The sequence below is a fragment of the Triturus cristatus genome, chromosome 7, assembly GCF_964204655.1.
Source record: "Triturus cristatus chromosome 7, aTriCri1.1, whole genome shotgun sequence".
NCBI classification, from domain to species: domain Eukaryota; kingdom Metazoa; phylum Chordata; class Amphibia; order Caudata; family Salamandridae; genus Triturus; species Triturus cristatus.
In genome coordinates, this window is record NC_140590.1 from 398,751,089 (window position 1) to 398,777,364 (window position 26,276).

Here is a 26,276-nt window from a genome sequence, read left to right on the forward strand (position 1 = left end):
AAACTTTAGAAGAATGGGTTGTGGAAATTGATCAGAGTTAGACTACTAACTCCCCTCTATACTGACTTTGGCGTTAGGAAGTTCATGTCTGGTGCAGCCTAAACTACAGGTCAATCTGATCCTGATAAAATTATGCTGCCACTTCCTGACAACTTTACTTTTGTTGTATGGCTTTATTTTCCAGCTAGTTTGGTACGGTATTCTCCTTTCCCTCAACTTTGTCCTTCTTTTCCTATTCTCACGGGTTAGTGGGACTAAGCAGGTTCTATTCTTCATGCTTGTCTGTATTTCCTCCTCCTTTCACAGTGTTGTTTCTCCTTGGAGTATAGGGGCTTTACGATTGTAGGTTGACATAGGGTTCATAACAGCTCACCCACTAATGAGTTCATTAAACAATGAGAATTATTGGTTGACTGTGATTGAATACTTTCTGCCATATATTTTACTCGCTTTTCTTTCGCCATCAAAACCCCAATACCTGCTGAACCAGTCTATCCTCGTGATGAGCCAAAGAAGCATAAGAGTGGTACCTGTATCTTCCTTCCCTCCCATTTTTCCCCTCATTGTCTCACATTGTTTTGCATGGCGTCTCATTGACAAGGTCTGTGCTAGAAGTTTGGGATTTTCTCCAGCATCCTATCTCTTATATCCTTGATTGACAATTTGACAGGCCAATATTATAGGGCTCTGCAAATTGCCGAGAATCCATTTAAGGTTATTGCTCAAACTATAACCAAGATTTAAGAAGGCCTTGACACAGCTAGAAAAGAAAGGGTTAATTTATTATCGCCTCTTAACCAATTAATACCAAAGTAACCATATGCCTTTCCTCATCTACTACAACTTCCTTTTCGATTAGTTGCTCAGTATCTGTGAGGAGTTTTCAATGTTTATGGAGTCATTCCTGTCAGCCCGGCTGATGAGAATGCATGGGAACCCTATTGTTTCAGACCTTTTTGTCACAGTCCCAGTTGCATTTCAAACATCAACCACAGCACTTTCCCATTTATTCAGCAAAGATAGCTTTAGTTTGGGCTACAGCCATGTATATGATTCTAAGACTCTGTCTATATAACTACTTGCAGTTTATCACTCAATTCAAGGCCATTTTTGGCAACAGGCAAAACACACAAACAACTCGTTCAGATGTACTTGCAACAAGACCCAAGCGGCTGAAGCAGCCTGAGTATGAATCAGCTGCTGTTGCCTTCTGTCACTGCCTAGGAGCAGAGTTGAAGCTCTGGTTTTTAATAGACCTACTTCTGTAAGTTCTCTAATTGAGCTCACTTTACCAATTGAAGGTCTTCAAAAGGGCAAAAGGACCCCCACTTATAAGGCGGGTGCAGTTCTACAATCTCAAGAGAAACCGAATCTTCCTCATCAGGAAGAACCCTTGTTGATAGGAGAATTTAAAGGACTGTTATCTATAGTCACAATGAATGATGGGTGAAGTTTCTTATGTGCAAGCCGGATGTTTTTTATGGGATAAGCTGTGGCTCCCCTGCTAAGGTGGAGCAGCGTCACCCCACTGCTCAAAAGGGGGAAAAAATGATAATAACCTATTGTTATTATCATGTTTTTTCCCTGTTGCAGTCAGCGGAGGGTGGGAGTGGCCAGAGCAGGGGAGGAGTGGTGTGCACTCCCTAAGTCGGTATGAACTGTTTGGCGGCGCTCTTGGGCCGACCAAACATTTCATGTGCACTTTGCATGTTCCTACCAGGGTACATTACACAACCTGGTCAAGAAAATGCACAGGCTCCCTGTTCCAGTCTAAGCTCCAATCCATGGTGCTCAGACCACACATCGCTGCATTGCAGCGTTGTGATCGGCTCTGGGGAGCCTGTCTGTCCGGGTGCTTCCTGCCGCAAGCCGGGACAGGAAGCTTAAAAGGATTAGGACGGAGGAGAGGTGGCGGGACGGCCGTTGAACGTAAGGCCTTATGTTTTTTTAATGCATCCCTGATCCCATCCCATCACCTCTAACAGGTAGCAACCGCTACTGTATGGGATAGATAAAAGAAGTCAGGAAATACAGAGGCTCCTTCATAGCTGAAAGACCTAGTATGAGCCAGTCTAACCTCTCTACATCTTTTACCTGTAAAGCTCACATTTGTTTATATCTAACCATGCCTCTAATACAAAGCCTTGTGAATATGTTGGACATCGTTGATTCAGGTGCTTTCAGATGCTTTATGAATCAGATTTTTCTAAAGAAGCATGCATTTGTTGTGATGAGAAAAGAGAAACCCAAAGAAATAAAGGGTATTGATGGTGCACAATTAATTCCTGGCTTAGTCAAATGAGAATCTGCACCATTGGTTATTATCATACAGACAGGGCATTTTGATAAGATTCAGTTCTGTAATAGTGATGCTCCAAATGTCACCCTTTTAAAGAAACAATGGTTCACTGGAATATAAATCTCCATAACAAAGTAAAAGAGTCTTCCGTAGTTTAAAGACAACAAACATAAACAACTTAATTTTACCAAGGCACATAATCAACAGGCGAAAAGAGTACAATTCTCTTTGCATTTTATAAACAATGTACTTATCAAAGAAAGATCTGGTGCTCATGCTATAAGTGAAAAGGTGCTTGATGAAATAAAACAACGTGCGTCACTACTAAAAAGACATATGACTTATTTATAAAAATATTCCACTGTTATTGGAGTCTATATAAGTCTGGTGTCGACGGCGTTTCGACCTCTATAACTGTGAGGTCATCAGGACGGAAGCGAGAGCACCTGTCCTTGAATTTAAATAGGAAATGTCTATATAAAAAACGTGCCCAGAACACAATCTAGCTTGTTTGGATACTGTGCGTAATCAGAACTTGCCTGGTAGTAGTGGGAGTAAATCAGGTGTGGGGATCCACCAATGAATGAGGAAACAGGATGAGCAATACAGCCATAGGCAGAAAAAACACAGTGACAATGCAAGAAAGTAAGCATGAATCATACTTTTCCAGCGTATGAGTGAATAATCACCAGTGGGGGAACGATAATTGCCACCCGGTTAAATAAAATGCAGAACAAATCTGTGCATGTTCCACGCGGGCAGCCGGCTAGTGGAGAAAGACTGTAGCAGCCACTAACTGGTCCTAACGTGTTGCCAGTCTAAGGGTCCCTGTGAAAAGGAGACCAGCAGACTTAATGTAACGATGTAATTGCAGTACTTAGACTGAATAAAAAGGCCATGAGTGCCTGGGTCAGTGATACTGACCAAGTGATGGAGGAACCGTCTAAAACCTGATTGGTTAATATGCGCTTGCACCAGATTGAAACCCCATAGATCTTGGTGTATGGCTGGGGTAAAACAAAATAAATGTAAGGCAGTTGAACACTGTTCAATGAGTATGCATGAACTGGTTAAATAACTCCCCTTGGTATCAAGATAACAATTAAAATGAGCCGCAGGAGTGAGACAAAAATGGACTGGGAGTCCGAGTGAGTCCTTGCATCCACAGGTATGAGAGCAGCCAGGAATGTAGCAACTAGTTAGGAGTGTTGTGCGTGTGCGCCGGAGTATAAACTCTGAAATTTCAGTATATAACTAGGTAGGGTGACCAGGTGTCCCGGATTTGCCTGGACAGTCCCGGTTTTTCCATGACTGTCCTGGCATCCTGACACTTTTTACAAAAACAAATAAATGTCCCGGTTTTGAGAGAGGGTCAGGTGAACACACACATGTATACCACTGAGCTGTGAAGTCTCACGTTGACACCGTCCCTCTCACATCAGCAGGGAGAGAGTGTTTGAAAGAGTCCCCTACTATACTGCCTGACTTAACTCAGACAGCACAGCAGGATTTAATGAGGGGTGAATCAGCCCCTGCAGAGCACCCGGGGCCAGGATTACAAAGCTCCCCTTGCAACATGCCCCAGCTTTGCCAAGGAAGTTTTTAATTTTCATGCTACAGAGGTGTGTGTGTGTGTGTGTACACCTTAAAGCATGAAAAAGAAAGACTTGCTCACCCATGCTGTGGTATGTTATGTAATGATCCTAATACCGCGAGAGTGGGACCATGAGCCTGACCCGGAAGGGTCCCCACACATTGTACCAACCTCTGGCCATGCATGGCCAAAGGATATATAATAAAGGGGGGAAGACAGCTCGGGGTCTTTCTGCCCATACCTATGAGAATTGAGTGTCTGTGATTTACTGCGCCGTGTGTTTAGGCCACTCGAGTACCTTGCCAAACAGACAGGGTTTTTTTATTTTGACATTCTGGTCACCCTACAACTAAGGGAAAACAATTCAAGTGTAAGGCAGCAGAAAACTTGCCAATGAGAATGCGTGAAGATCTCAAGTACCTCACCTCGTAATCTAGAACCGTGGTACTAATTAATAGAGCCACGGCGGGGAGACAAAATGTTAATTGGGCGCCGGCATGCGTCCTAGAATCAACGTGTAAGAATGTGCCTGGGAATGTGAAATGATACAAGTAACAATCGGTTCTGTCCGGTCAAACAATTTCTTTGAAATATTCAATATTCAATGAAAACAAAGTGATTGAATAAAAGCGAAAAACTTGAACACAAAAGAGAATAAAGCAATTCATCCCATGCATAAAGAAAAAGGTATTTTACTTCAAATTTTCAAATGTTTGAATAAAGTCAAGAATTATCAAGACATAGGGGTAGTCGGATAACTCAATTCAAAAGGCGGTGCATGTGGGCGAGATTGTAGTAACATGGTGAGTGAAGTGACAAAGTGACAGGATTTGTATGTTATGTAACAAGGTGAACCAATACTGTACAAGTGATTACACAAAAAGATATTGAGAAATAGGTCCAATTGCACATCAAATAGTGGCGGTCAGCAAATATCCATAGGCCCCCTAATCTTTAATATAAACCGTGGGACATGGTTTGGCTCTCCACTAAACTCCTGTTAATACCATGCATTGACCCAAGATTACTTTTAGGTTCTGGAGTTTGTGTCTGTGGCTGTGAGACTGAAATAACTAGAGAAGTGGCAAATTTGTACATGTCTCTCATGTAAAACCTGCTTGATCCTCTGGCCAAAGTCCTCCTTCTCTCACCAGAATATAAGGTAGAGTTCTTCTGGATGCCTCAGTTTGATTGGGGAATTTCGTGATAGATACATCAAGGTAAACTAAGATCCTCAATCACATTCCGAAAGGGAGGTTGTATTTGGAGTACCATCAAGAATTCAGGAGAGAGTTAGGTCGACATCATGAGAAAGAGAGCGTGAAACACAGAGTAAGGTCCCCGAAGATATGAGTGGGGAGACAGGCCAAACTGCATTCCCCCTATTCCTTGGCACATAATACAAGATCTGGCTATAAAATGTATTGGAAACTGAGGAAAGCCGGAAAAGTCAATGCGGCATTTGATAACCGTACAGCGACTGACAGGACCATTCTCCAGGAGTTAAGGTGAGTGGTGGGCAAGGTCCAAGGCGGCACCAGCAGAACACCACTGGCGGCACTAGGACGGCCAGGTGCAGAGGTGCCAAACAGTGTTGTGTGCTCAATGTTACTCTGTGCGAATCGGTCTTCGTGCAGGATCGGACTTGGAGGCCAAGCGGGCTGAACCACCAGGGAAGCTCATTCCTCATGGTGCTCAGGGATGTAGGGACACAGTTGGTCCTCTTTTCCACGGGCAAGGGGCTACGGGTGCGGAGGTATCCTCAGGCGTCGGGTTTTCCTTACCCGAAATAGTTGCGGTAGAAGGGGCATGCCTGCAGAGGCTGCAGGTGACGTTGAGAACTCCAAGAGAGGTGTCACCACACTGGACTCCGTCTCTGTAGGGCAGAGGGACCATGCTGACACCGTTGACCCACTTCAACTTGGACTTTGAGCGACGGGTGAAGTGGTAGCTTTTGGCATCTGGTTTCAGCGGTCCTTCCAGGAGTCTTTGGATGCCTGCAGGATGCAGTGAAGCAGGTCTGCTACTTCTCTGGAGGTCTTGGTTACTGGGTGAAGTGCTAGCAGGTCTCCTGGGCTTTGGAGACTCAGCAACTGCAGAACAAGTCAAGGTTTGGTGCAATTGATGAAGGCAGCAGGCAGGCCAGCAGTGTTGGCGCCAAGTCATTTGCTGGATCCTCTGTTCTTTCAAGATGCGACTCTTCACATCCTTCTTCTTTCAGGTCAGCAGGATCTGCTTTTCTGGTGTCAGTGGCTCCCCTAACTTCTGAATTTAGAGATTTTAGGGGATTGTAGGGTGAGCCCCTGGCGTTCCTAAGTGTGCCGACCAAACAAATAGCCACTTCTCGAAAGTCCTAACCACATCAGATTAGGTCACCTTGGGGTGGGTCTAGCCTGGGGGTGGGGTGGCCACCTGACTAGCTAATTTCCTGTCTGTCCGGGTGCCAAAGGGCTCTGGACAAAGTGGGAGCAGCCTCCTTCCCTGTAAGGGGAGCCAGACTCGCATTTCAAAGGAGGCATTTTCTTTGAAGCTTGCTGGTCTAGGAGTTCTAATAAACAGGTCATCCTGAGGGAGGGGTTGTGGACACCCTCTTCCTGTGCAGGCTTGGTTTCTGACCTTCTGAGAGCAAAGGCCCTCACCCTAGGAGCTCAGAAATCTGTCTCTGGAACAAGGCTAGCAGAGACCAGTCAGGCACCACCCAAGAAGCTGGTCGGTTTTCAGGGGGCACCTCTAAGTTGCCCTCTGGGTGCATGTATTAATAAATCCAACACTAGAATCAGTGTGGGTATATTAAGACAAGATGTTTAATAACATGTAGCTGGGAAACTCGTTTTCATCAGTGTCCACCACATGTTCAAAATGGTTTCCCTGTTCACTTGCACTGGCAGTAAGGACACTGACCAGCACAAGGACATATCTGCTCATGCAGGTACGTCCTCACATGCAGTACTAACCACCCTGCCTTTAAGGCTGTCAGACCTGCTGTAGGGGACATGGCACACAGGGATGCGTTTGATGTTCTATTTTCACTTTTGTCTGCACCAAAACATGCATCCTGCAGTGGCAGTCTTGCATTTGTTTGGTGAGGTGTCTCTTAGGGTGGCACAATTTGTGCTGCAACCCTTGAGGGACCCTCTTTAGTACCCCAGGCCCTAAGTACCAGGGGTACCATATACTAGGGACATACAGAAGGTGCTACAAGTATTGCTAATTGGGGAGCAATTGTACAGTTAGTTTTGGAGAAAGAGATCTGGCACTGGGGACCTGGTTAGCAGTAACCCAGTGCACATCCGGTTGAAATCTCATCATGTAGAAGGCTAACAGTGGGAGTCTCCATGTCAAAAAGGGGCCCTTGCCTACAGTATCTGATTGAGGCTACTAGCCGCAGATTCCTTAACGTAGATTTATCCCCAGGCGTGAGACTGGACTCGGAAAACTTTCTTTGCCCCAGCATCCCTGCGCGCCGGGGGGCGGTACCACACAACTCCGCCCTGACGTCCGCGGGCGTGACGTCAGCGAGGTCACATAAACCCCACCCCGGCGCGCTGACATCAGTTTCCTTCTTTTCCGCATGCAACGCGGATCTGGATCGTGTCCCTGACCTGTTTTCATGCCTTCTTTTCACTCATTGCATTGTGGGACAGTGTGCGAATGCCTTTGGGCTTTAAGACGTGCTCGTCCTGCGCGCGTCAGATGTTGGCGACAGACCCTTATCCTATTTGCATGTGGTGTTTGAGCGAGCACCATGATTCCGCGGACTGCGACGCTTGCCAGCAGCTAAAGCCTAAGTCCCGGCGGGCGCGCTGGATGAAACTCCTTTTGGCCCGCTTGTCCAGATCGGTGTCGTCTTTGCGACCGTCTCCCGCGGAAGGGTCCAAGAATCGCCGATTCAGACTCCGACATCGCCTGTCACCGAAGCCCTAAGGGCATCGCTCGCCCATCAGTAAGTCTTATAGCTTGTCCCCGGGGCCTGGTCCCCGCTCTGCGGAGGGCGCGGGTTCTCCGCTGGACATGCGGCCTCATTCGTCGCCACCCTACCCGCCGTTTCCCGGCATTGCCCGACCAAGGCCCAAATGGAGGCCTATGCTGCGGCTCTGCAAGCTTCCTTGGCCCTTCCTCCTCTTCCTGGGACGTCCACGGTTCCCTTGCCACGTGAGGGGCCTTCCGCGAAGTCGCCGGTGGCTCCGGCGCCGACGGGTTCGGCTTCAGGTTTTGGAGGTGTGGTGTCGTCGGGGTGCGGCCCTACGGGGTTCCCCTCTTCGGCCCACGGCGCCTCTGCCTTGCCGAAAACCCCTGAGGGGGTCCCTGTGGTGTCGCGGGAGGTCGCCGGGACTCGCGGCTCGTCCCCGAGTCCTTCTCGGTCTTCTGGGCAGGCGGAGGCCTTGCCAGAGGCCGAGCTGATGCCGCTCACGCTCCGATGGCTGGCAGCGCCGCGGGTGCTGGCTAGGGGCCGGGGCGCATCCCCAGGTCCCTCTCGCCTCTCCATGCAGGCTGCTGCATCATCGGAGGTCGCCGGCCACGCCCCCTTCTCCTAGGGCGCAAGTGGTGGTGGAGGTCGTCTCGGCGTCCCCTCCGGCGCAGGTCGACGTCACGCAGGCTCCTGTGGCAGACTCCATGGCGCCGTGCCGGCATCGGGTCGTCGACTTGCCTCCAGAGGCCCCCTCCTCTCCGGTGGTTCGTCAACTTTTTGTCTCTTCTTCCCCGGAGACGGGACGCCGCGTTGTGGCTTTTTCCCCAGCGGCCACAGCCTTCCCCAGAGGCACCTCAGGTCCCCCACTCGTCCGTGAATCTTCCACCATTCTGGGGCTGGCTATTTCTTCCCCCAGCTGGATAGCCGTCACCCATGGAGGAATTGCTCTCCCCCCCCCGCGCCGCCCTACAGAGGCGAGTGCAGCCTTTGCCCAGGCCATTTCCACGGCCGCTGGCATTTTGCACATGGGCGACCCCACCACCCCATTCCCTACGGAGCATTTGCTTGAGGTTCTCCATCAGGGCTCTGGTGGACGGGAGCTGCTTCTTCCATTCGAAGCTTCGCTCCATAATTCTCTTCTGGGGGCATCCTGCCACGGGGGATCCGGTGCCGCAGTTGCTCTGCCACCGTCCTGCTCTGCACGATCCTTTCTTTCCACTCTTCTACCCAGGGCCCTCTTCTGCAGACTGCTTTTCCTTCCTTACCCTTGGTGTTGTTTCCTCCGTCAAAGGAGGCCCGGTGGTTGGATTCATGGGGGCGTAACATCTTCGCTTCCTCTAATGCTGCTTTGCGAGCGCTCAACACGCTTTGTGTGTTGGCCAGGGCTTCTTCCAGCTTGTGGGATTCCATGGAGTCCCTTCTGTCTTGTGCCTCTCAAGAAGGTGTCTGCACTGATCTGCAGCGCCATGTGATGGAGGGCCGGGAGTTGGCCACGTTTATTCTTCGTTTGGCCCTGGATGTTTCTGATGCTCTCGGCCGCACTATGGCAAGTTCAGTAGCTCTCCGTCGCCATGCTTGGTTGAGGGATAGCGTTTTCCCTGAGAATGTTAGGGAGCGTCTGGTTGACCTGCCCTTTGATGGGGTGCTTTTGTTTAACACCCATGCGGTTGTTGCCATTCAGCGGCTCCTTGCGGGGCTCCGTCCTCCTCCCCTTCCATAAACTTGGCTTGTCGGTCCTCTGCTGTTTTATGGGAGGCGTTATCCCACCTTTTTTCGGGGGTCTAGTGATTCGGTTGGACCAACTGTATTCTGTGTGAGTTGGCGTGCCTTCTGGGTCCTTAGGTCGACCCCTTTGTACTGTTGGCTTCTGGTACAGCCCCTTTGACTTTTGTGGTTCTTTGGTTGTTCGTACACCCGTATGTGTCCTCAGGTTGGGCCTTCCGAATGTTTTCTGTTAGGCTGATTGGCAAGCCGTCTGTGGTTCTATCTGCAGGTCCTTTATGTTCTTGTCCTCTGCTGCGGGATTTTTCCCTAAGAGGTGTTCCCATGTTTTCTTGCGACGTATCATACCCTATGTGGGGTACTTGTAACTATTGCATAGCTCTGTACTGCGCTGGGAAGGTATGGTCGCCCTTTCTTTTGGTTTACCTGCCTTTCCTGGCATCACTGTATACTGCTGGTGCGGTCTCTTCTGTCTTGTCCGGGCGCAGCTTGTGCTGCTCCAGGTTCTGTCATTCTCAGTGTTCGCTACATCGCTTGACCAGTCTGGCATGCTGTCTAAGGTGTTGTGTTGTGGTGTTTCCGCCTTCCTGTCCGGTGTTTCGGCCTGGTCCTCTGTGTTCCAGGGGGGCTAGGTTTCTCCTGGCTTTCCTGTGTTCTGGTTGACGGCTTGGGTCCGTCCTCCGTGTCTCTCCTCTTTCTCTTCTGGCTGGTCCCACTTCTCTTCGTGGGTTTGTGTGTGTGTGTATTGAACGATCCTCCTTTTGGGATTGTTCTGAATTGCCCTGGCCTCTGCCCTCGTCTTGCGCCTGGCTTGTTCTGGGTGCACTGCTCTATGGTACTGTCAGCTGCGCCTGCCTGCTCATTCTGGTCCACCGCCGTGGCCCTTAGTGTGTTTCCTTGTGCCCCTGCCTCTTGTTCTGCTGGGGCTTTGTGCACCTGTGCCTTTCTTCTTATGCCTGCGCTTCTTGGCTGTGGGGCCGTTCCTGCCTTGTCTGCTTCCTTGCGGTTGATGCCTGTTCAGCTGTCCTCTATCGCTGTGTGTTTTTCTACAACGGGCTCTGCCTCCGGTTCTACCTCTTCTCCCTGGAGTTGAGGTGGTTCTTTTCCTCCTGGGTGCTCCTCTGCGGCTGTCTGTCTCTACGAGGGTTTGTGGCAGTTGTACCTTGGATGGGCTTGGGGTCTCCTAGTCTTCCCTTCGCCTTGTTCTTGCTTACTTCTGCTTGGTAGGTGCTGGGCCACCCTTCTTATCCCCGTGACACGTCCCCTTCTGGGGCCCTGTGTTTCTTCCTACTGGGGAAGTTCTCTTGCAGGCCCTCCTCCCCTCTGGGTATGGCCAGGGTATCTATTCTACGTTAAGGAATCTGCGGCTAGTAGTCTCTATCAGATGTACTTCGGTAACGATGTATCTGGTAGAGACGAATCTAGCCGCAGATTCCTTCACGGCCTGCCCTTCCTCCCCGTTCTGCGAGGTCCTTCAGTTTGGTTTTTCTACCCTTGCCTCCCTTCGGGTGGCTTCTCTTCTGTGGGTGTTCAATTTGCTTCCTCCCGGACAGGATGCTTCGTTCTGCTTGATTGTTCCACCCTTTCCCTTATGATACATGGTCGGTTGGTTCATGTGTGCTTCTGCATCCCTCCACCCTGGTTTTTTCTCCAGTGTGGGGGCCTACTTTACTCTTCTCCCTTTTACTTTCTTGGGGTTTCTGACTCCTTTGCAGTCCTCTACGTTGTTTTTTTTTTTTTTTGCCTGTACCTCGGCCTTTTCGCTCCTTTCAGGGGATACGGCCCTCCTTGATGGTGTCGTCTAGGGGTGTATTGCTGTTACTCCTCTGTCCCGGGCTTGTTGCCCTTCACAGTTGTGGATTGTGATTACAGTCTCTCTCTCTCTTCTGCTATGGTGTTTTTCACATGCTTTCTGCCTCCAGGGAGGTTGTCGCCTTAGCTTGCAAGGGTGTTCCTCGGAGCGGTGCTCTGCTCTTTCACTGCTATGGCTTTCACCGCTATGGCTTTTTGTACCTTAACTGCTTGGCACTTTTCCAACTGGTTCTGTTCTTCACCTTCCGTTTTTTCTCTTTTCTGTTTCACTGCTTTTTCGCACACTGTTCCCATACTCTCCACAATTTTGTTTGTGATGGCTCCGCGTTGTGGCGCGGAAAAGTTCTCAGAAGAAAACTGGTGTCAGCGCGCCGGGGTGGGGCTTATGTGACCTCGTTGATGTCACATCCGCGGATTATGTCAGGGTGGAGTCGCGTGGTACCGCCCCCCCAGCGCTCAGGGATGCTGGGGCTTTGCGCACCTGTGCCTTTCTTCTTATGCCTGCGCTTCTTGGCTGTGGGGCCGTTCCTGCCTTGTCTGCTTCCTTGCGGTTGATGCCTGTTCAGCTGTCCTTTATCGCTGTGTGTTTTTCTACAACGGGCTCTGCCTCCGGTTCTACCTCTTCTCCCTGGAGTTGAGGTGGTTCTTTTCCTCCTGGGTGCTCCTCTGCAGCTGTCTGTCTCTACGAGGGTTTGTGGCAGTTGTACCTTGGATGGGCTTGGGGTCTCCTAGTCTTCCCTTCGCCTTGTTCTTGCTTACTTCTGCTTGGTAGGTGCTGGGCCACCCTTCTTATCCCCGTGACACGTCCCCTTCTGGGGCCCTGTGTTTCTTCCTACTGGGGAAGTTCTCTTGCAGGCCCTCCTCCCCTCTGGGTGTGGCCAGGGTATCTATTCTACGTTAAGGAATCTGCAGCTAGTAGTCTCTATCAGATGTACTTCGGTAACGATGTATCTGGTAGAGACGAATCTAGCCGCAGATTCCTTCACGGCCTGCCCTTCCTCCCCGTCCTGCGAGGTCCTTCAGTTTGGTTTTTCTACCCTTGCCTCACTTCGGGTGGCTTCTCTTCTGTGGGTGTTCAATTTGCTTCCTCCCGGACAGGATGCTTCGTTCTGCTTGATTGTTCCACCCCTTCCCTTATGATACATGGTCGGTTGGTTCATGTGTGCTTCTGCATCCCTCCACCCTGGTTTTTTCTCCAGTGTGGGGGCCTACTTTACTCTTCTCCCTTTTACTTTCTTGGGGTTTCTGACTCCTTTGCAGTCCTCTACGTTGTTTTTTTTTTTTTGCCTGTACCTCGGCCTTTTTGCTCCTTTCAGGGGATACGGCCCTCCTTGATGGTGTCGTCTAGGGGTGAATTGCTGTTACTCCTCTGTCCCGGGCTTGTTGCCCTTCACAGTTGTGGATTGTGATTGCAGTCTCTCTCTCTCTTCTGCTATGGTGTTTTTCACATGCTTTCTGCCTCCAGGGAGGTTGCCGCCTTAGCTTGCAAGGGTGTTCCTCGGAGCGGTGCTCTGCTCTTTCACTGCTATGGCTTTCACCGCTACGGCTTTTTGTACCTTAAGTGCTTGGCACTTTTCCAACTGGTTCTGTTCTTCACCTTTCGTTTTTTCTCTTTTCTGTTTCACTGCTTTTTCGCACACTGTTCCCATACTCTCCACAATTTTGTTTGTGATGGCTCCGCGTTGTGGCGCAGAAAAGTTCTCAGAAGAAAACTGGTGTCAGCGCGCCGGGGTGGGGCTTATGTGACCTCGCTGATGTCACATCCGCGGATGACGTCAGGGTGGAGTCGCGTGGTACCGCCCCCCCCCCCCCCCGGCGCTCAGGGATGCTGGGGCAAAGAAAGTTTTCCGGGTCCAGTCTCACGCCTGGGGATAATTCTACATTAAGGAATATGCTGCTAGAATCGTCTCTACCAGATACATCGTTACCGAAGGTAAGTAACTTGTACGTTTATCTGAGATGTATGGAATTACAGATCTCTTCTATAGTAAATCGGCTTAGTAAGTTCTCTCTGCCTGGTTACACCGAATTCAAAAGTATCTTCTAGTGAGTGGTCATTTTGATGGAATGAGTACCTAAAGTAATTCTCTTCAAAATTCAACATTTTAGAAAATAACAAGCCTATAAATTCTCACATTTTAGAAAACAGCTAGTCTAGACATGACTATAATTCCACTGTTAAACTAGTCCTATGAAATGTGCTAGACAGGGCTCTTACACAGGAATCTAGCGAATGAGATTCATAAAGCCCGGTGAAACCATATTGTTCATAGATAGGCAGTGAATGTGTTGAGGCGCTTTGTCCCTTCTGTGTTCCCCAGTGCAAAATCCAGGTAGCATAAGAAATTGTTTACCTTCTTTGTTGGATTGTCTGGAATTATACAAGCCAGTTAAAGGGTATTCAATTGTGCTAACTGCTATATAGATGCCTGAGAAGGTGTGAGCAATCTTCAACAAATTGTCTACAACTAGAGAGGCCCATGGGCTCCCGAAAGAAAGCAGAATATGAAAGAAGGTAGAGTTTTGCCGATATAGTGAGCTGTCTACTGAACTCTAGACTGGTTGTTTCTGCAGTGGCTTTTGTACTAAAGTTGGTGCAAAGTTTAATGTATCCTCGTATATAAATTCAGTAACTTGAATCACAGAGACTCTTCTGCTTGGAGAGATGTTCTTAGTTATCCACTTTAACCTTTTTTTATATTCTGGATTATTGGTCAATACAATGTACCTAGAGCTCCCATTAGAGTACTGAATTAGTTGTACTTGAAAAAAACTATGCACCTTTGCATGGCGAGCTGTAGGTATCAAACTGCTTTTATGGCCGTCAGAAGTGTTTCATTGTAGATTCAAAAAGACATATAATTCATAATAACCAACGATCAATTAATGTGCTTGTTTTGATCATGCGATCTCCGCTTTCTCAGATTAATTGTTTTATTCATCAGACAGAAGACACCGATGAAGAGGACACCGATGATGATTCCTATGAGACCTCGATTGAGTCTGGCATCTTTGTAAATGAGGTAAAGCGGACAATAGAATACCCAGCCACTTCCTGCCATTCAGTGAGCATGTTCCAAATTTCAGTATCATGCATGGAAATGTTTGTTCGTAGAGAATGGTGCATAGGTACACACAACTATAGGAAACAGCGTTTGTAATTCTGCTTATTCATTGTTACTCTCCAAAGTACTACTTTTCTTTATAGATGCTATACATGTTTTTTAAAAATATCATCCAGACACTGGTGAGGATCCACGGAGCCCCGTCACTCATGAATGCTCTCTATTAGGGACCATGTATTGTACTTGGGAATTTGACTGAACAGCCATACCTGCCACCTCTCACACTTCTCTGCTGCAAAGGTAGTACAGATGTTCTCCATCACCTTTTATACAATGCATCGAAAATGTTTTTAAGTAATGCTAGAGCGTTGCCTCATAATGTCCCTGGGGTGTAGACCTAATAGATACCCTGCCTCCTTTTCTTATCTACTTAATAGGAGTGACCAAATAAAGTCTCCTTAATAAGGTTAGGCTGTATCTTGTGACATATGCTCTACTTGGACAATACCATAATTCCCCTAAAGTGTCCACCAAGATTTTGCTGACAGATCTCCGTATTGTGCAGCATTTAGTGACAATAGTCTACACCATTGGACGTGGGACACACTTTAGTTTCATATAAAGTTGTATGCACCCTCCATAGTACGCATAATAGATTAAACCACAGCAGTATATTCTATCTAGTCCCACCAACAAGTGCTTGCTTATTTCCATTTTATTCATCAGTCTAAGAGTTCTGCCCATCCAGGGTTTATGACAATCTCCAGGGAACCTTATATGCCCAGGGCATTTTTTTTTCACAAGCAAATGCACATACTCATCCAGCGCTTGTAATGCCTTCTTTAGATGCTATGCATGATATGAGCATATTGCACTTCCCAAGGAAATGCACATGAAATAAACAAAAAGATAATATTTGAGGCATATGAGCTGCAGATTATACACTGTGCATAGATCGCCATCTGGTGTTGGGCCCGGATGTTTGCAGTTTGTTTTTCCTCTTGGAAAGTCTTTGGAAGTCACGAGTTCGGTGACTCCTCCCTTGGTTCGTATTGCGCATGGGCTTCGGCTCCATCCTCAGATTGTTTTTTTCCGCCATCGGGCTCGGATGTGATACTTCGCGCTCCGGTTCCGAACTTTCCCAGTTCAACGATCGACGCAAAAATCCTCGCTTATCGAGCTCCTTCAGATAATAAATCATCTTAATCACCTTCTCTTCGGCACTTCTTCGATTCCGGTCGTCAACGGCGGCCTTCGGGCCTATTCCGGCTCCGGTCTCGGCTGATGGAAAGAACTCCTTTCAAGAAGTGCCATCGATGTGGGTCCAAGTTTCCCCACACCGATCTCCAAGAGGTGTGCAACCTCTGCCTCTCCCCTGAACACGAGGCTCGAGACTGTCCCGCCTGCAAGTCTTTTCGCTCTAAAAAGACTATTCGAGATCGACGGGCTAGACGCAACATGGCGCACTCCTCGACCTCCGCTCCAGTCGACATCTTCGGGGACGACGGCGAAGCTCCGGGACAGCAGAACATCGAAGAAGAGGACGACGACCTCGTCAGTGCTTCCGAGGCCGACGACTCCGATGTGGAGGACATCACCCCGGCGCAGAGGGTCGTGAGTACAATACCCCCTCCCACACCCACGCCGATACCCAAAAAGGCTTCGGGCACACCTTCGCCTTCGGGCCCAGGCAAGACCAAGGATACTGCTTCTCACACCCCACCTTCTGGCCCGGTGAAGAGGCCTATTAAGCCTTCCGGCAGCTCGGGCTCGAGCCAGCCTACCACCGGTACCGAAAAACACTCTTCAGCTCCGAAGAAAGATCAGCCTCCATCTCCACACTGAACCCAGTACCAAAGCCTTCGGTGTCGAAACCTGCCCTTCCTGTGCCGACCAAACATCACAAGGCCCTCGGCACCGACACTCCCGTGCCGAAGCCTTCTTCGGCACCGACCAAAAAATCGGAGGTCCCAAAGAAGCACGGCTTAGACAAGCCTAAAAAGCCATCGGCCCCGAAAACTTCGGCGCCGACCGAACAACCAGTGTCGCAAGAACTTTTCACACCAGATCCTCTCCAAAAGACACTCACCAAGGATCCAAAAACTGGACATTTGACATTGTCTACAAAAAAGAGACACTTGGACAAACCAGCTCCACCTCCACCTCCAAAGAGGAAAGACACTGCTACCTCCCCTTTCAGAGTGCCTTCCCCTCCTCCTCCACCTCCTCCACCCTCCCCACCTCCACCCTCTCCACCCCCGCCTCATCGTTCCCCAACCTTGTCTCCTGTCCCAGACGATTTAGGACACCCATATTATGATCCAGCAGATGTGCCACAAGACCCCACCCCTACTGGATCTCCAGACCCATGGGACGACTATAATAATCCGGACATCCCAGATGTCCCACAGGATGACCTTTACCCATCTAGGCCATCCCCGCCGGAAAATTCCTTAGGTTTTCACCACCTATTACAAAGGGCGGCACACTACCACGGGTTGGAGTTACATACTGACCCAGTGGAGGAAGATTTTCTCCTAGACACCTTTGACAACGCACATAGGTCTACTGCCATCCTACCCATGTTAAAGGGAGTGATTAAACATGCACCGGAGGTCTTTAAAGACCCAGTCAGGGCCAGGGTCCTAAACCCCCGTATAGAGAAAAAATACAAAGCCGCCCCCACAGACTCTTCATACATTAAAGGCCCTGCACCATTGGATTCCCTAGTGGTATCTACAGCTAGGATGTGCTCAAATTCTCAGGCGTCAGGCGAAGCACCACCACCTGACAAAGAGTCCAAGCTCCTAGACGCGTCAGGGAAGCGCACTGCGTCACAAGCCGCCAACATATGGCGTATCGCCAACACGCAAGCGCTATTGGCCAGATACGACAGGGCGCATTATGATGAGTTAGAGGCCATCATGCACCATCTCCCTGAAAAATACAAGAACAGGGCCAACTAATTGATCCAAGAGGGAAAAATAATAACTAATACCTCTATTCGCTGTGCCCTAGATGCAGCAGATACAGCCTCCAGGGCCATAAACACCAGTGTCCTTCTCCGTCGCCATGCCTGGCTCAGAGTTTCAGGTTTTAAACCTGAGGTACAAGCCTCTATATTGAACCACCCATTCGACCAAGATCATCTATTTGGCCCAAAAGTTGATGTAGCCCTCGAAAAGATAAAAAAAGATACTGAAACGGCGAAATCCATGGGAGCCCTACAGTCACACACTCCTAGGCGCTCCTTTCGCCGCTCTTCCTTTCGAAGCACGGGCAGAGGCTACTCCTCGGATAGTGCATCCACGTCCTACAAATCCCCTCCTCAATCTACCTTCACAAAGGGTTATCAAAGAGGCGGATACAGAGGCAATAATAATAAGGGCAGAGGCAAAACAAATACCGGCCGCTCTGCCACACCTACTACCCAATGACTTTCCCCCGCTCCCTCCAGACCATTCCACTCCGGTCGGGGGCAGAATACAACATTTCCTTCACGTCTGGGAGACAATCACCTCAGGCAGATGGGTGACACAAATTATTCAGTCAGGGTATTGCCTAGAACTAACATCTACCCCCCCAAACATTCTACCCAGGCACCGCCTTATGTCTCAAGAACATACTGCGCTACTAAAACAGGAGGTGTTCTCCCTCCTGCAAAAAGGAGCCATGGAGCAGGTCCCCATAAATCAACAAAATTTAGGGGTCTACTCCCTGTTCTTTCTGATTCCATAGACAGACGAGACTCTACGACCTATCCTAGATCTCAGACCTCTAAACTTACATACATACAGACCATTTTCACATGGTAACCCTTCAACAGGTTCTTCCACTCCTCTCCCAGAACGATTTTCTCACCACTCTGGACTTGAAAGACGCATACTTTCACATCCCAGTACACCAGTCTCACAGAAAGTACCTCAGATTTGTGGTGGACGGGCAACACTACCAATTCAAGGTGCTCCCGTTCGGGGTAACAACAGCACCAAGGGTATTCACCAAGTGCCTAGCAGTAGTGGCTGCACACCTCAGAAGACAGCACATTCACGTCTTCCCGTATCTGGACGACTGGATAATAAAAGCCACGTCCTACGAACAATGTGTGCAACATACCGCCGCTACAGTCCAACTACTCCACCAGCTAGGTTTCACGGTGAACCATCAAAAATCCCACCTGGTACCATCACACACAAAACAATACCTCGGTGCCACCATAGACACCTCAAAAGCCATAGCCTATCCCAATCCTGTCAGGATTGCAAAAATACAGGCTCTGCGTCAAGAATTCATATGTCAACACTCTCTCCCAGCAAGAGTGTTTATGCAACTGATAGGGATGATGGCCTCTTGCATCTTCATAGTGCCCCATGCAAGACTCCAGATGCGTCCACTCCAAGAGTGCTTAGCGCGCCAGTGGAACCAGGCCCAGGGACAACTGACAGATCTGGTGTTGGTAGACGGTCGCACCCATCGCTCTCTGCAGTGGTGGAACACCACAAACCTTTCCAGAGGTTGACCGTTCCTGGACCCGGTCCCACAAATAATCCTAACAACAGACACATCGCTCTCCGGCTGGGGAGCTCATCTGTTACATCTCACAGCACAGGGCACATGGACGCCACAACAGAAGTTACTCCACATCAACCATCTGGAGTTACTGGCAATCTTCCTCGCCCTAAAATCCTTCCAGACGCAGATTTCAGGCAAGGCAGTCCTCATTCGCACAGACAACATGACTGCCATGTACTACATTCAAAAGCAGGGGGCACACACTCTCCACAGCTCTCTCAATTAGCACAGAGCATATGGAGATGGGCAATTCCACAAAAAATCATTCTCCTGGCCCAACACGTCTCAGGAGTCCAAAACACCGTGGCAGATCTGCTCAGCAGACAGACGCAGCAGATCCACAAGTGGGAACTTCACCCACAAGTTCTTCACCCGTTCTTTCAGAAGTGGGGGCATCCACACATAGACCTATTCGCCACCCACGAAAACAAAAAATGCCCAAGCTTCGCTGCCAGATATCCACACCCAGTGTCCAAAGGCAATGCGATATGGATGAACTGGTCAAACAAATTTGCATACGCTTTTCCACCTCTCCCACTAATTCCATTAGTGGTGCGAAAGCTACAATAGCATTCCCTAACACTGATCCTAGTAGCTCCAACATGGGCCAGACAACCGTGGTACACCACACTGCTGGAACTCTCAGTAGTACCACACCAAAAGCTACACCTCTCACCATGCCTCCTAACCCAGAACCATAGAGAGATCAGGCACCCGGACCCAGCTCAGCTCAACCTTGCGATCTGGCTCCTGAGGTCCTAGAATTCGGATACCTTAACCTTCCCCCTGATTGCATGAACATTATCAGGGAAGCTAGACGCCCTACTACTAGGGTATGCTAGGCTGCAAAGTGGAAAAGATTTGTTGTTTACTGCCACAACAACCAATCAATCCTCTAAATGTGTCCATACAGCACATCATATGTTACTTACTCCATCTACAAAGGTGTAAGCTAGCATATACTTCCATTAGGTTACACCTAGCTGCAATTGCTGCTTACTTACAGAACAGGCAGCACCTATCACTTTTCAGAGTGCCTGCCATCAAGGCCTTCATGGAAGGCCTCAAAAGAGTAATTCCACCCAGAGTACCACCCTCACCTGTCTGGAACTTGAATATAGTTCTCACACGGTTAATGGGACCCCCTTTCGAACCATTACATAAATGTGAGCTCCAATTTCTCACATGGAAAACAGCTTTTCTAGTGGCCATCACTTCCCTCAGAAGGGTTAGTGAAATACAAGCACCACTATACAGGAACCTTTTCTCCAAATGCATCAGAACAAGGTTGTACTCCGCACCAACCCAAAATTTCTACCCAAAGTCATTTCTCCATTCCATCTAAACCAGTCGGTAGAATTACCAGTCTTTTCTCACAACCTCAAACCATTGCTGAAAGGGCTTTACACACACTGGATATTAAAAGGGCTTTACTTTACTACATCCAACAGACACAACCTTTCAGGAAAACCAAACAGCTATTTGTCTCCTTCTCTCCACCACATAAAGGCAACCCTATTTCTAAATCAGGGATAGCTAGGTGGATTGTAAAATGCATACAGATTTGCTACCACAAAGCAAAACGAACGCTATCTGTTCCCCCTAAAGCCCACTCTACAAGGAAGATAGGGGCTTCTATGGATTTTCTAGGAAACATACCACTAGATGACATCTGCAAAGCAGCGACATGGCACACTTTCACAAAACATTACTGTGTAGATGTGCAAACCAAGCAACAAGCTAGTGTGGGCCAGGCTGTACTAAAAACACTGTTCGAAACAACTGCAACGGATGCCGGTGGTCGCCGCTAGGGTTGGGTACTGCTATATAATCTATGCACAGTGTATAATCTGCAGCTCATATGCCTCGAACGGAATATGCTACTTACCAGTATGCATCTGTTCTTGGCATGTAGAGCTGCAGATCTATACACGCCCACCCGCCTCCCTGGCTACCTGTATCCGTTCCAGTCTTATCTTATTTAGATACAACACACATGGGTTTCTTTACTGTTACTACTACGCTCCATCTTTCCCTGCTGGCGAAAAACAATCTGAGGATGGAGCCGAAGCCCATGCGCAATACGAAAAAGGGAGGAGTCACCGACCTCATGACTTCCAAAGACTTTCCAAGAGGAAAAACAAACTGCAAACATCCGGGCCCAACACCAGATGGCCATCTATGCACAGTGTATAGATCTGCAGCTCTACATGCCAAGAACAGATGCATACTGGTAAGTAGCATATTCCTTACATAAAATAAAGATGTATAAAGCATAATCACCCCTCTACCTATTCATAAGCATTAGGACATATATTACCCCCACCCTGAGCAATACACATACTTTTATTGCATGCTACTTCCACCAAGTCCAATACACATATGTAACCAGTACAAATTATTCTAAATATGGTAATGTGTGATGCAAAAACCTCATCCATGCATTCTATTCTCCCACAAACTATATAAACCAGAAATTGTAAAGACAGCAGCCAGAACTACCAATAAGTTCCCATTGAAATCACTCCTCAAGAACTCAATGTCCTTGTCCCCTGCACCACAGTTAAGAACCTCCTCCATGACTTACACTGCACCTTTTAGATGACTGTAGACGTCTGTAATCTACTCCAGTCCCACACTGTAAAAACCAAGGAGCAATCAGGGCCCCTACCACCAGGCCAATCACCGAGATGCAAAGGTGAGGGAGAATCCTCCCTGCTGGGAGCATCACCAAGGGTGCTGCGGTCGATTGTGCGATCTCTACCCGACACAGGCACAGCACAGGCAAGCTCCACAGCCTCTGTACGACTACAAAGCTGCCCACAGCATGGTAGCTATTCACCACCCCATTACCAGGCCAGGTTCAGGCCAAAGTTTAGTATGGAGAGCACTACCTGGCAAGTGGTTAATGATGCTGTTTTTACCTTCTTTCTCACCCTGATCAACTTCCCTGCAGAATGTTATCCTGTTGACCAACAAGCCCTACTTCAGCCTCACACCCTGTAGGAAAATGTTTTTGCATGATCACCCTCATTTTTTGGACCGATGCTGCTGCTGTTTTGACTAGGACTCTGCTAACCAACCCCAGTGTGTGTTCTCTGACCCCTAAAATATGTTGACATTGTCTGTGCTCCTAAGTGGCATATTAAACTCCTCTGTAAGCCCTAATATATGAAAAAAGTTTATCCAGGGCATGCAAGTTAAATGTCACTAGCAGAATGCAGTGCACATTGTTTTACCCCTAGAGTGACAATTCAACATATAACTGTAGGCATACTACTGTAGCTTGCCTGTGCATTTTTAAAATTGCAAATTCAACCTAAACTAAATATCTTTTGACAGGCCTAATCCTTCCTTACAAATATTATGCCCCCCTTAAGTAAACCTTAATGCCCAATAAGCCTGGTTGCATTGTATTAAAAAGTAGGACATGTTAATGTTTAATGTAAAACATGTATTTACAATGACAAGGCCCCAAAAAACTGGTTTTCACTGTAGCAGGGTTAGCTGTTCCATAGAAAAGCATTAGAAAACATCATTCAAATTAAATGTTCTCCTTTTAGGAAACAAATACAAAGATCATTTTTAAACTTTTTAAACTATTTATTACAAGTTCAACTCACTGGTAAAGTCAGATTTGTACTAGATACCTTACAAAAGGCACCTTTAAAAAGTCACTGTGTGCTTGCCTAAAGCCTCTAGAAGCCCATTTGAATGAGCTTCCAAATCTCACCCAGGAGCTGAATAACCCCTTTGATGAGGTGTGAACTTGCTTCCAGAGCTGAGCCAAAGGACTGGGGTGCAGGGAGGTATTCTGTTTCTCTGACAGGATGCCTTCAAAGGGGCCTGCCCTGTCAAAGGCAGATGTAACATCTGGGTTTGGCTTCTATTCCTTTCTGTGGTCTGCCAAGCACCAATCCCAGTGGGAGATTAGCTGCCACAGAATTGGTTTTGAATGATCAAAGAGGAGGGTTGCTCATTTCCTTGGCCACACCTCTAGCGTGGGCACGTGATCTCTGCATAGGGGAAGAAATGTTCTACCATGTTGGATTTAGGTAAAGCAGGGCACTGTGGGATTGTTTGCAGTAGGGCAAAGAGGAACTGCTGCAAAAGTCAGTGTCCCTAGGGATTTGTTTTGCTATTGGATAGGGAGGGGGCAGGAGTCACCGCACACATAAGCTAGCACCAGGCATAAATGTGGTGGAAAACAGAAGGATTGCACCTGCTCTTGAGACCTGTGAGAAGAACTGAAAGTCTGAACCTGCTCCCACTTGTACCCAGGACAAAGCAGTGGATTTATAGTTTCCATTGGCTGACCTTCTTTTCAGCTACAGGGACACACAAAGCAAGAAGCCTACTTTCCTGCAAGAGCCCAGCTGAACAGTTTCAAACAGATCTCCTCTGGACCCTGCTGATGACTTCGGTTGAAGAAAATTCTGACCACCAAGTGCTCTTCCTGAGGTTCTGGAACACTTGGCTGGTTTCAGGTTGGATGCCTCCTGCCTCCTACAAACCTTGGACTTAAAACATTTGTGTTCACTTTTTGAATGCAGGATTGTTGAGGGACAGGGGTCAATCGGCCACTAGATCTGCTTATGGTGCAGCGCCTGTGAACCTGACTTTGCTGCAGCTCCTGCTACGTTCTTCTCAGCAGCAGCAGATTTGTTTCGATGGGACCGATGCGAACCAGGACCCGACGACGTTGAACCCTTCTCGGCTACAGCGTTAACTTTTTAAATGTTTGGTACTTCTAAATGCTTTACACACATTCTTAAGTTAAGCCTGCCTGTTCGGTGCCATAGCTACCAGGGGTTGAGCTCTGGTTAAAACTACTGAAAGATTTATTGGGCCTAACAGGAGCACTGAACGGCCATCCAACCCAACTAAAAATCTACTTTCTCAGACACTCACTAAATTGGATACAGCAGCATCATCTTTCAGTTGTGATTTGTAATGGCTGATGCTCCCATCAACAAATGGCTAAAGTTGCAAAAGCCAGGTATTAAAAAATATGACAAATGTGTGTGGAACAAACAGAAGGGCTCAAAACAAAAAAATGCTTCCAGACAGGAACAAAAACACTAGCTGGTCTGCTGGGAGACTTGTTAGACGGGTCACAAAACAGTGATATAGAAAAACAGAAACCTGAGAAAAAAAACAGAGAGATGAGAGGAAACACAATGTATCTGTCCAAGTGCAACCAAAGAAAGAAGAGAAACCTCTGCCATGCGATACTTTTTCTAGTTCCTCTTACCCATGTGTTATTTTTAGGTCTCGCCTGGCATTGCAGCGCAAAGCGTTGCTCGCTGGGCGAGAGATATTGTAGGAGAGTAGATTTGAGAAGGGGACTTGAAGCCTCGCCCCTCATTTTCATTGGCTGGTGGCACCGTTTATGCTAAACAGTGACCTGCCATTGTAAATTAGGGTTTTATGTTGACGCCCTTTTGCCTCCGATCCGGACTGGGTCGCCTGCTTTGCTGCTGTCGCAAAGCACTTTCTTATCTTTATGGGACCATGTGTTTCTAGTTAGAAACACATGGCCCCATAAAGACAAAAGATCAATGCTTGTTCCTCAGAAGCAACAAAAGTGTATTTCTCTCTTTTGCCGAAGACATTTTTATGGACATGTACCTTGCCCGTGAAGCACCCTGTCGCCACGCAACTGGTTTTAAACTGCTTCCTCCCAGTGGTTTTCGATGCCTTGTGGGAATTACAGCATAACAACGCAATTACATTTGACTTTGCAACGACAAATTGGAACTGTTGGCGAATATTTGATTTAAGCATTCATGGCAACCCAGAGGCTTATGTTACGTAGGCACATTTTACAGCACAACAAATTATGTCACTGTATATTTCAAATTCCTGAAGAAGAAAATGGCTATCTGGCAATTCCAACTTAGCGAAATCGCGTGTTTATTTTTATTCACGCGGGGTGACGATCTTGCATCTGACACGGCGCAGTCACTCATGAGGACGTACGGAATCTCTGTACCCATATGGTGGGTGAAGCGAGATGCCATGTGCTTGGCACTACAGAGTTTGAGAGGAGCAGTGTTGATATTCTCACCAGCTGTCGTTCGACTGTGTTTGGACCCGCAGCAGCCAGTGACACTCACCGGGCCGTGTTTACATGCCAAGTGTCCAGGGGGCGTGGGCGGGACGTAACCGGCAGACAGTGGGCTGGGAATCGCATGGTGTGTAGCGCTGTCATGATTGCTGTAGTGAGTTTGTCTTTGGTGTGTAGGGCTTCCGAGACATAACGCAGCTTGTTGTTAATGGTGAACAAGGGCTGAAGTTAGTTGCTTGGTAATATCATGCAATTTCTCACTTGGTCTATTTCCTGTACTCGCACATTTCTCCTCTGTACAAGAAACAGCCCAGAAAACATTGGATTACTTGTTTATCACCAATGTGGCATCTTAAAATATTACTTATTTGAAAGTTTATATGCTCTGACACTGCAACAGGCATGGTATTCCACAGGGCTTTAAATAGGATGAAAAATCTGGGGGGGTCTCTCAAAAGGGCATGGACAATGTAATTAAGGGTGTGGCTTAAAACCATGTGAGCTAAAAATCTGTGCTTAGCATAGTGCACCGCCCGACTTGTATTTTGCTGCTTTTGTCATTGCATCCAGATATGATACAAGTAGCATCACACCTACAAGTCAGGACTATTGGCTTTGTCAATGGTTGTTAGTTGCATAAGATAAATAAGCAGCAACTATGGCTTGTATATAATATTGAAAAAGCTTCTACTTAAAGCCCTGGTGACACCACAACAATTTCGCTGCTCCTGAGTTTCAAAAAGAGAAGGGAAATCCAGAGAGAAATTGACTCTCTTTAAAGGATTTCCCTTCCCCTACAACGCTCACCTGATATGACCTTGTGCCGTAACTTCTCCACTACTGAGAAGTGTGAGCAGCGCAAATCGATGTGCCTGCTGTCACTGCAGTCCGGAATAAACTGACCTCCTGTGTCATGGCACAAAACAGAGCCCGATAGGGACCCGTTTCGATTCCCCCTTTTAAAAAACTGTCGGTGCTCATCACTGCTGAGACCCGGCTCACTTAAAGCCTTGGTGTTCCGTTATTTGAGGTAATTTGAAGCGGTCAACTGCGTGAAGCTGTGAGGAAGTAACTGTCGCCCAGTTTAACATTTGCCTTGAATGTATCAGCCAGGTTGAATGGTGGGAGCGGGAGGGGTTACGATGTTTGCATTGCTGTCAACTTCACGCCACAAGTGAAGTTTAGCCAGTCGTGTGTTTTTTCATTAATCTTAGCTTTAGGCATGCTGGGAC

General features: G+C 48.0%; 1 protein-coding gene across 3 annotated transcripts in view; it reads left to right on the forward strand.

The window, feature by feature from the left end:
* Window positions 1-26,276, forward strand: part of LOC146809783 (uncharacterized) — a 728,115-nt gene that overhangs the window by 322,777 nt on the left and 379,062 nt on the right. For all 3 annotated transcript variants that reach the window (XM_085616628.1, XM_085616630.1, XM_085616629.1), the window contains exon 14: window positions 14,283-14,360. In XM_085616628.1, the coding sequence (XP_085472754.1) occupies window positions 14,283-14,360 (78 nt within the window). The remainder of the gene's footprint in view (window positions 1-14,282; window positions 14,361-26,276) is intronic.